Source organism: Lacerta agilis, chromosome 17, assembly GCF_009819535.1.
Source record: "Lacerta agilis isolate rLacAgi1 chromosome 17, rLacAgi1.pri, whole genome shotgun sequence".
Taxonomy (NCBI): Eukaryota; Metazoa; Chordata; class Lepidosauria; order Squamata; family Lacertidae; genus Lacerta; species Lacerta agilis.
In genome coordinates, this window is record NC_046328.1 from 17,289,844 (window position 1) to 17,299,753 (window position 9,910).

General features: G+C 50.4%; 1 protein-coding gene across 1 annotated transcript; it reads left to right on the plus strand.

Moving 5' to 3' along the window:
• Window positions 1–395: 395 nt before the first annotated feature.
• RNF215 (ring finger protein 215) lies at window positions 396–9,634 on the plus strand. Its single transcript, XM_033174898.1, has 10 exons — window positions 396–941; window positions 2,365–2,493; window positions 4,005–4,076; window positions 4,202–4,287; window positions 4,853–4,907; window positions 5,141–5,245; window positions 6,628–6,744; window positions 6,835–6,972; window positions 8,164–8,266; window positions 9,434–9,634. Exons 1-10 carry the CDS (start codon window positions 576–578, stop codon window positions 9,454–9,456), a joined length of 1,194 nt encoding a protein of 397 aa, XP_033030789.1. The 5' UTR covers window positions 396–575; the 3' UTR covers window positions 9,457–9,634.
• The last annotated feature ends 276 nt before the right edge of the window (window positions 9,635–9,910 follow it).

Sequence of the window (9,910 nt, forward strand, 5' to 3'; positions counted from 1 at the left end):
TTGTATGTGTGCTGTTTTAGGCAGCTCCCAGCACTTCACTTTAAAGCAAGCAAGTCGCCTTGCGCGAGCGCGCACGGCTTTGCTTTCTGAGCAGGCAGGAAAAAGGTTGCTGCCGCTGCGACCAGGTCGAGCGCACGATCCTTTCCCCACCGACCTCGACGGGGCTTACTTCCGAGTAAGGCACCATCAAGATCTGCCCCATTTTCAGGCTACCCATCCTACACAAACCCAACTTTTTTGGGGGGGGCGAGGGTCTTGCTTCTGGGCAGCAGCCGCGCACCGTTTTGCGCTTCTAGCAGGGTGCCCATCCCGCTCGCCCTCTTGGCTTGAGAACACAAGCCCGGCTGAACTCGATACCGGGCTTACTCCTGAGTAGACATTTCCTTTGGCTGCCGGAAGCTTCTGCACCCGTCTGGCTCCCGGACAGGCCTTGCTCGCTGTGCCCGGCCTGGGCTCCCCTTCTCGGGCCGTTGCTTCCGCGAGGGAGGCGGATTCCTCCTGCTCTTCCTCCTCCTCCTCCTCCGCTCCAAGGCGAAGAAGGGCAGGAGAGGCGGGCCTGCTCGACGGACGACGCGATGATGGCGGCAGCGGCGGCGGCGGCGGCGGCTTCGGGCTCGGCCGGCCGGGCGCCGGTGCTGCTCTCGTGCCTGCTGAGCCACCTGGGCGGCCTCCTGGTGGCGGCGGCGGCGGGGCAGGCTCAGGTGGAGGTGCTGCTCTTGCCTCCTCCTCCTTCTCCGCAGCCGCCGGCGCCCGAAGAGCAGCTAGCGCAGGCCGAGGGAAGCGGCCCCACTGGCGGCGGCGGCGGCAGTAGCTACACTCTGCAGGGCGCGCTGCTGGGCAGGCCCGGCCTGGAGCCGGAGCCGGAGCCGGAGCGCGGGGAGAAGCGGCCCCACGAAGAGGGCGAGGAGGAGGAGGAAGCCATCCGGGGCAGCCTCGTCCTGGTGAGCGGGCCCCCCCGACGACCCTCCCCATCTCGCAGTGGGGCGACCCACTCCTCCCCCGTCGCCCTTCTCAATGAACCCCCCTCCCCTCCTCAGATCTGTTTGGGGATCCCCCCTTCCCCGTTAAAGATCAATCCTCAGGGCCCTTGCCAACCCTTCCAGCCCGTGTAAAGAATAGGAATAAGAATAATAACAGCAACAAAATACCATTCCCTTTCCCTCCCCCTCAGTAAAATGGCTGGGTAAGAACCTGCTGCTCCCTGCAAATAATAATTAACCATAATTAACCATTCTCTCTGCCCCACGGCCCCACGACAAAGGGGCTAGGTAGAAACAGGCTCCCTTGTAAATAATAATAATAATAATAATAATTAATAATTAATAATTAATTAATTAATAAAACAGTAACAGCAACATATACCATTCTCTTCCCCTTTCCCCCCACCCCAAATAAAATGGCTGTGTAGGAACCTGCTCCCTGCAAATATTATTATAATTATATAATAATAATAATAATAATAATAATAATAATAATAATAATAATAATAATAATAAGGTAGAAACAGCCTCCCTGTTAACAACAGCAGCAGCAGCAACAAATACACTTTTCTCCCCCCCCCCCCAATAAAATGGCTGGGTAGGAACCTGCTCAACAACAACAACAGCCTCTCCCCCCACTCCCAACAAAAGGGCTAGGTAGGAACCGGCTCTTGGTAAATGATAGTAATAAATAATGAGAATAGCAGCAACAAATACCACCCCCCCCCCCCACAGACCCCACGATTAGGTACGAATCTGCTCCCTGTAAATAATAATAGTAATATAATAACAATAACAACGCAGCTCACCCTTAAGCATCAGGACCCCCGGGGCAGGCTACCCTAATTTAAAATCCGATATTGAAAACAGTTAAAACAAGTCACAGGAATAGGGTGGGCCGTAAAGCTCCTATCTCAGGTGTCAAAGGTTAGGGTGCACCCCTCTTTGCCTTCCACTCGCTCAGCTGAGTGGTGATGGTGATCCTCCAATAATCTGCTAGGAACCCCCAGTGCCTCCCTTGCTGGTTGTCCTCTGCAACATGTTAGTCAAATGGCATCCCCTTCCCTGCAGATAGGCCTGCTGGAGTCTGCACTCCCTGTCAGTAAGAGGGGTTTCTCCTGCCCCAGATGAACCCTCTATTCCCCCCCTCAGTTAAGTGATAACCCTCCAATATCTACTGTGAACCCACTGTTCCCTCCCACCAAAAACCAAACAGCTGCTGCCTCTCTGGGGATTCCCCTTTCTTCCCCATCAAGTGAAGACCCTCTAAAGGCTGCGGAGAGAGTGGCCAGTCATACCCCTTTCTTCTTGGGACTGTTGGCAAGCTGGTCATGACCACGGGTGGCTACAGACCCTAACTTTGAGGGCTCACCTCTTTCTCTAGGTGGGGGACACCGACCCAAAGCTGAAGGATGATGACAGTTGGATTGGCGTCGTCCCAGTGGGCGAGGAGCAGGCGGATCACCCGCGAGGCAGCAAGGAAGAGTCCTTTACCACTGCTGTGGTCAACAAGGTGAGTCTCCTATTTTTCCTCCTATTGCTGTGACCCAACCTTCTTCTTTTGGGGTAGGTTCCTAGGATGCTGCTTAGACGGAATCGGATGACCATTGGTCAATCCAGCTCATTATGGTTCACACTGACAGGCCGCAGCCCTCCTGGATTTCAGACAGGGGAGACTTTCCCAGCACTACCTAGAAATGCTGGGGATTGAACCTGGCACCTTCTGCATGCCATTTTAGCTTGGTTTTATAGCAGGCATGGCCAAACGTGGCCCTCCGGCTGTTTGGGGACTACAACTCCCATCATCCCTAGTGAACAGGACCAGTGGTCAGGGATGATGGGAATTGTAGTCCCAAAACAGCTGGAGGGCCAAGTTTGGCCATGCCTGGATTAGAGCATGGTTTCCCAAACTTGGGTCTTCCAGCTGTTTTTGGACTACAGTTCCCATCATCCCTGGCCACAGGTCCTGCTAGTTAGGGATGGTGGGAGTTGTAGTCCCATCTTGAAAAATTCAGTACAGGTGAAAGAAAGCAAGTGCTTTTTCACGTAGCACATAGTAAAGAGGGTTCAACAAATTCATGGAGGAGAAAGCTATCAGTGGCTACCAACCATGATAGGCATGCTGCAGTTAGAATACCATTTTCTGGAAACCACAGAAGGGGATAATTCTCTTGTGCTCAGTTCCTGCTTGTGGGCTTCTCGAAGAGGCATCTGGTTGGCCACTGTGGGAACAGGATGCTGGATTAGATGGGCCACTGGCTTCATCCAACAGGCCTTTTTTTACTTTTTTACATTATTATTTGAGTGAGGGAAAGTTGTTGTTTCTCGAGACAGGGTCAGCGTTGAACATTTAACTATATGGTGACCCCGTCAGTAGTGAGGTGTTACGTAACACATTCCTCTGATCGAGTGCTTCTCAGGTTGCTGGGGTTTTATACGTTCTTGTGTTTTGAGATACGTTTTCTTGTGCGTTGCAAAGGCGGCAAGAGACTATTGGTATAAGGCACAGGTGAAGACGAACATCAGGCCTGGGGGCCAAATGTGGCCCTCCGGGTCTCTCCGGCTGGCTCTCGGGACTTCACAAGGCCACACCCCTCACTGGCCCCATGTCACACCCTCCAGAAATGCTTTTGCCAAGCGGGAATTTTTCCTTGAGCTCTGATCATGCTTCTTGCTTGCCTGGGTTGAGTATAGTACCGTATTGGCCAAATATAAGCCACATCCGAATATAAGCCTCACCTTTCAAATTCAAGGGCAAAGGGGGGGGGGAAGAGAGAGAGACAATACCCGAATGTAAGCCACTCCCTTAAAATCCTGCAGGCACTCACACCCGTTCTGTTTTACCATATGTCTGTTTCAGCAGCGATACCGTAAAAAAGCCATTTTTTGTAAGGTCACAAATTTAAGCTGCACTTTAACTTTTCATGGTCGGAATTTGGGGGGAGAAAAGGTGTGGCTTCTAGTCAGGCCAATACAGTATATAAAAACTAGCCTACTGTATCTCTGTGGTTTCTCCCTCTGCAGATGAAGCGTGCCCTTGTCTTGGGGGCCTCGGCTTTGCTTATCCTCGCGCTGAATCAGAACGCAATCCGTGAGGTAAGCAGCACCCCTTCCCTCTCCGTTGCCCTTCTGGATGAAGGGTGGACCTCAGTTGGCCTGAAGGAGCCACCAGCCCTACCAGCGGCCCCTTTAAACTCTCACTTTCCTCTTCCCCGCTGCAGTTGGATGTCTCCCAGGTCCTCTCCAAGCCTGTGATTGTTGTCCAGACTTCAGAAAATGTTACCAAACTCCTTGGTGCATTGCTACGGTGAGACTGGTTGGGTTTTGGGGAGGGCAGGAGATCCTACATGAGGTTCCCATTGCTGGCTCGGGGAGGTAGGTCAACGTTGGTTTGTTTTACTTTCTTGAAGGATCTGGAGCAGCTGATGAGAGCAATTTAAAAGCAATGGAGAATGTTGCTAAATTAAGAGGTGAAGCAGGAAATGACACCAGTAGGTGCCATTATCCCTCCTCCCACCCATCCAATCACAGCAGCAGAGAAAGCAGAGGCCAGCTTCCTAGAAAGCACCTGTCTTGGCCTGGCAATGCAAAATGATTAGGGATGGAGCCAGGCAGGCATCTTTGGGGAAAGGTAACCCCATCATCCCCACTGTGCTCGCTCACAGAGAGAAGCTCTTTGCACCTTTCCTCTGTTCTGAACAGGAGGAGGGTGCGGTGTCTCCTATGCATTGAGGATTTTCCAGGGTATTTTTACAGAGACCTTTTGTGGGGACCCTTTGAGGTCCAGGCAGACATATTGGTGCCTGCAGGGGCCGCATTGGCGACCATCTGATCTGACAATTCTTAATTTTCTTCTTATTTTTTGCCCGCAGAGGTCTTCGGGCAACAGCAAAGATAACATACCAAGCGGTGCTACTGGAAAACGTGGTATGTAATCCTCAAGGGAAATGGGAGCTTATCTTCCAGTTGGCACAGTATATATTTAAACCCCCCAATTCCCTCATTGTTCAGCAGGGGAACAAGATGTGTGGGCTGGTCATCCAATGGGTTAAATATTTTTGATCTATCGTCTTGCCTGTTGGGTGCCTCCCCTTTGTCTGCTTCCATTGTTGGACTTCAGCCTGAAAACTTTCTCTCTGTGTGTGTTTCTTCTTTATAAGGGAGTGACCTTGACTCTGTGGTCAACCTGTGGCCTGTCCCGGGGCGGTCTCTATGGAGAGTGGCAAGGAGTCATCTGCACAGGAGAGAACAGCTCGAGAGTCCAGGTTGGTACCCCTTGCTGGATCAAAGGGGATGGGCATTCTGCTTAAAACCATATTAGACCCCTGCGCCATAGCCGAATTGGGCCAACTGCTCTGTGAAGGGCCTCCCTGCCCAGGAAATGAGAGCAGCAGTTGTCTGCTATAATTAAGATTACTTTGTTATCTGCCAATGGCAAAAGTACCGCACAAGATGATGTACAGGAATTTCATTTTGTGACAGAGAGATGGGGTAGGGCTGTAGGTGTGTCTTTAAAAAGTACTTCTGTTCAGCTCGGACTCTCCTGGGAAAAATGGTTTCCAAGATGATAGTAAGAGCAAATCTTGTATTCCATTGGTATGTTCCCACCCCAACTCATACGGGAAGTATGTAAGATCTGTTCTTGCATCAGCTGTTGCATGCTTTCCTCTCTTTTTTAAAAACTGGCTTTTTGCAAACATGGACCAAGTGCATTTTCAGGGTTTTTTTTCTTGCTAAAAGCAAAATTTGTAAAAATAAGATGCTATTAAATATTGCTAAAATCAATCAATCAATCAATGGAGCAGCAAGCTGTTGAGAGATAGGTGGTTGGCAAGAGCAAGATTAGCAGCCGTGTGTGTGTGTGTGTGTACAGTATACACCCCCCCCAGTCCATTCAAGTTAAAATAATATTAGCTCATTCACATCTTCTAGACTTTGCAGATGCACACCACTGATGTTACTCTGATATGAAACCAGTTTCAGTATTGTGGCTCTCTTTTAAAAGATCTCTAGGAACACTAAGTTTAGCAGAAGTGCTAAAATTCTAGATTAAAGATCTCCCTTCATAGAACAAGTTCTGGGGTGGTTTGACTGGGAAACTTTCAGATCTGTACAGTCTGCATTTCAACGTGCCATGCGTTTGCATAAATGGCAGCCATTTTACAGAGCTTGGGAGTCCAGTCAGCATCTCACCTGGCTGTCTTCCAGGGAACTGCTGTATCTGTAACAGTATTCCAGTACCTGGAAGCGTATTGCACGGCTATTCTTTTTAACTATCGACAGGTGGAGTTTTTCTTGCTTTTAAGAAGTGTCCTCTTATTTAGTGGCGGTTCTGGTGCCCCCCCCCCCTCTTAAAAATGAAAATGACGCACCCCTCTGCACCATCGCTATAAGAATTAAGTAGAGCCTCCTGGAATCAGGCCAATGGCCCGACTTAATCCAACGTCCTGTTCTCACTGTTGTCAACCAGATGCCCATGGAAAACATCTTGAGTTGTATAAATTGCATTGGTAGACCTGGTGCCGGAGTCAGTGCACCAACAACAGTCTGATGCCATCTTGGGCCACCTCCTTTCTCTCCTGACCTAGAACCGTAGTATGTGATGGGGCCTCACTTCTTATGCGGTGTGTGTGTGTCCTCCTTGCAGAAGTATCTCCAACAGCTGTGGAACGCCATCTTGCTCATTGCCTTGATCCTTTGCACAGGCGTGATCATGCAGGCACAGCGACAGTCTCGGCACAGCCGGCTCCACCAGGACTCCGAGGTGAGCTTGCTATGTTGCCCTGCTCACCCCTGGCAGAAAGCTCCCATTTGGGTTTCAGGCTGAGGCTCACCCCGGCCTTTCCTCCTGCAGCTCGATCTCAAGCAGCACATCGTGCAGAGGCTCTCAGCGCTGAAGACTCGGCGCTACCACCCCGGGAAGCTGCCCCGGAGCTGGGCTCACGAGATTGACAGCTGCGCCATCTGCTTGGACCGGTTCCACAAGAACCAGGTAGCGCTTGCCGAAAGGCCAACACGTCTCGGTGCCTCTCAGGATGCAGCAGGGTTTCTGTGGGAGGGCTTCTGCCTCCTCTGTGTTTTTAAAGTCTGTATCTAGAAGCCCCGAGTGGAGTTGGAAGCCTATGGCGTATCTAGTCAGATGCAGTGCATGCGCAGTCACAGCCCTGCATGCGCAAACTCTTGCACATCACCACCTCCTTGTGTGCCTTAATATTGCGGCTGCAACCTTTCATAGACTTCACCACCACGTAGATTAATAGATTAAAGGTTATTTTAGCCACTAAAAATGAACATAAGAACATTGGAAGGGTCCTGCTGGATCAAGCCAAATAACCGACTGATCCCAGATTCTTTTCTCGCATCAGCCAACCAGCTGTCTGTGGCAAGCCTGCAAGCAGGACCTGAGCACAACAGCAGAAGATAGCCATTGTGGCTAGTAGCCTTTGATTGACGGATCCTCCATGAAATTGTCTAAACCCCTTTTAAGGCCATCCAGCTTGATGGCCATTGCTCCCTCTTGCAGGAGCGAGTTCCATAGTTCAGCTATGCTGTGTGAAGAAAGAAGTGGTCTGTCCTCGATCAGGTAGCAGATTTAAAAGAGATACCCGAGTTTTCAGGGATGCATTTATAAAACCTTCAGGCCGCAAGCCTCTTTTGCAGTGGTGCTTGCTAGAACGCAGTGCCTGCTTAATGTAACAGCAAAAGAAGGGTGCTGCCCGATAAAGGCTCTTCCACCCCCCTCTAGCCATGAGCAAATTTGAAAGAGACATAAGACGGGGAACAGATCAGACTATTGGTCCATCTTGTCCATGTTTTTGACAGAGAGCATTAAGTTGTCAAAGGCTATCTAACCACTTAAATCGGGTCTGCTGGGAAGTGAACCCAGACCTTCTGCATTCAAAGTTTGTGCTCTCTTACTGAGTTACAGCTCTTAAGAGTAGTCGACAAGCCCACACAATTAACCAACTTAAGATTTCTTTAATCAGGTAACGGCCCTGCTTAATGTGCATTACATTGCTGTTTCCCCATATGGTGGTCTTTCCCTTTTTCCAAATGGGAGCCAGTGTTTGTGAGGGGGGGGGGAGTGAGACACTTTCCTTTTTCCCTGCCCTGCAGCCTCTTTGGGTTGAGCTCTTCAAAGGGGGACATGCAGCTCTTGAAACTGTCTCAATCTGCCCAACAGTGTCTCCGGGTGCTGCCATGCCTGCATGAGTTTCACCGGGACTGTGTGGATCCATGGCTCCTCTTGCAACAGACCTGCCCCCTCTGCAAACACAATATTTTAGGTAAGCCCCCTTCCCCACCCACCACGGGGCCAGCTGCAGCCCAGATCTTCCCACCTCTGCTTTTCACCAGCCACTTCTGCAGACGTGGGGCTGGGAAGGTTAAACAAACTTGGGAGCTGAAACACCATATATAGACCTAGCTGGCTGCCCTCTCCCTTTCCAGTGGCCTTGGCGTTGACGGGCAGCAGAGAATTGCCCCGTCTTAAGTCTTGTCTGGAAGTCACATGCTCTAATCCTGGCTGCATGTGGGCTGACATACTTGGCGGCAAGGGAAAGGCACTCTGCATATCCTCAGAGGTGGTCTTTATTATTGCTTTATACATTCCCAGCATCACAACTTGGGTTTTGATGCTTGGGTTGAGCCCCAAATGCCAACCCACAATTTGTATTTTCAATTCATGCTCTCCTGCGAGTTCACAATGGCCAGAGATTACTGCAGCTAGAAGAGCAACCTAGAATCGGCTTTGGTGATCTAGTTGCTGAGGTGGGACCCCCACTTTGCCCTACCCACCAGACCCAGAATTTCATCTTCCCATTCAGCTGCCAGAACAGGAGGATGAAAAGCCATAATGATGTTTGCTGTTACTTCCTCACTTCTTAAGTATGTGTCCCTTACAAGGGTGGAAGTGGCCTCCTTTCTTGGGTGGAGGAAGCATACGCACTGTGCCTTGGTCTTTCTTTCTTTCTTTCTTTCTTTCTTTCTTTCTTTCTTTCTTTCTTTCTTTCTTTCTTTCGTTCAGCTTTCTCTCTGAAGGCTCAGGCCTTTTGCTCTTGGGTCTTTTAAAAAAGAATAGCAAGCAAGCGAGTTCTCCATTTAGGGAGTTTTGCTCTTTCGCAGAGGCACTCTTCTATTTTGTTTTCCGCTGCCCATGCCAACCATTGTTCATCCACTTCTCCATCCTGTGATCCATGTTGCACATCCCCCTCTCACCTCCCCCACTCCTGTGGCCCTTAAGAGCAAGGTTGGGGAAATTGCAGCGCTTGAGATGCTGGGACTTTTTACTCCCAGCCAGCATGACCCCAGTGGTCACGACACCCGACACCACAAGGACCACAGCTTCGCAATAGCGGCCAGAGCACTGTCTCACCAACAGGCCTCATGGCCTGGGGGATCTCTGCCTTTCTAGTAAAATACCCCCCTTCTCTTTTATTTCCTCCCCTGCCTAGGAAACTGCTGTCAAGACAGTTAGCACGACGATTGCCCACCTTTACGGATCAATCTGCTTGTATTTCAAGGGAGAGAGCAATTTTCCCCAGAGCGTTTGGACACCGTGGCAGCTGCTCGGGACATGGAGAAAATGACTCTCTTGGAACTTGGGGCTCCTTTGAGATGGGAAGCGTGTGTGTGTGTGTGTGTGTGTGTGTGTATGTGTAAAAAAAAAAATGTGTTTGTTCTCTGGCCTTTTCTGTGCTGGGCTAAATCAATTGCACCGTTGGTGGAGCATCTGTGCAGTATGAACCCAGGGAGGGGGGTGTATGTGTGTGCTGGGGGGGGGTTTGAAACTCTCTGCTTGTACCTTGTTTTGCCACCTTGCAAGTCCCCCCACCCCCCAGCTTGCACTGTTCCTGATGGGAGAAGGCTTCGCTTGCTTAGGGTTGGGGAGGGCAGGGAATTTGAAATGCTTGCTTTATTTATACTAACTT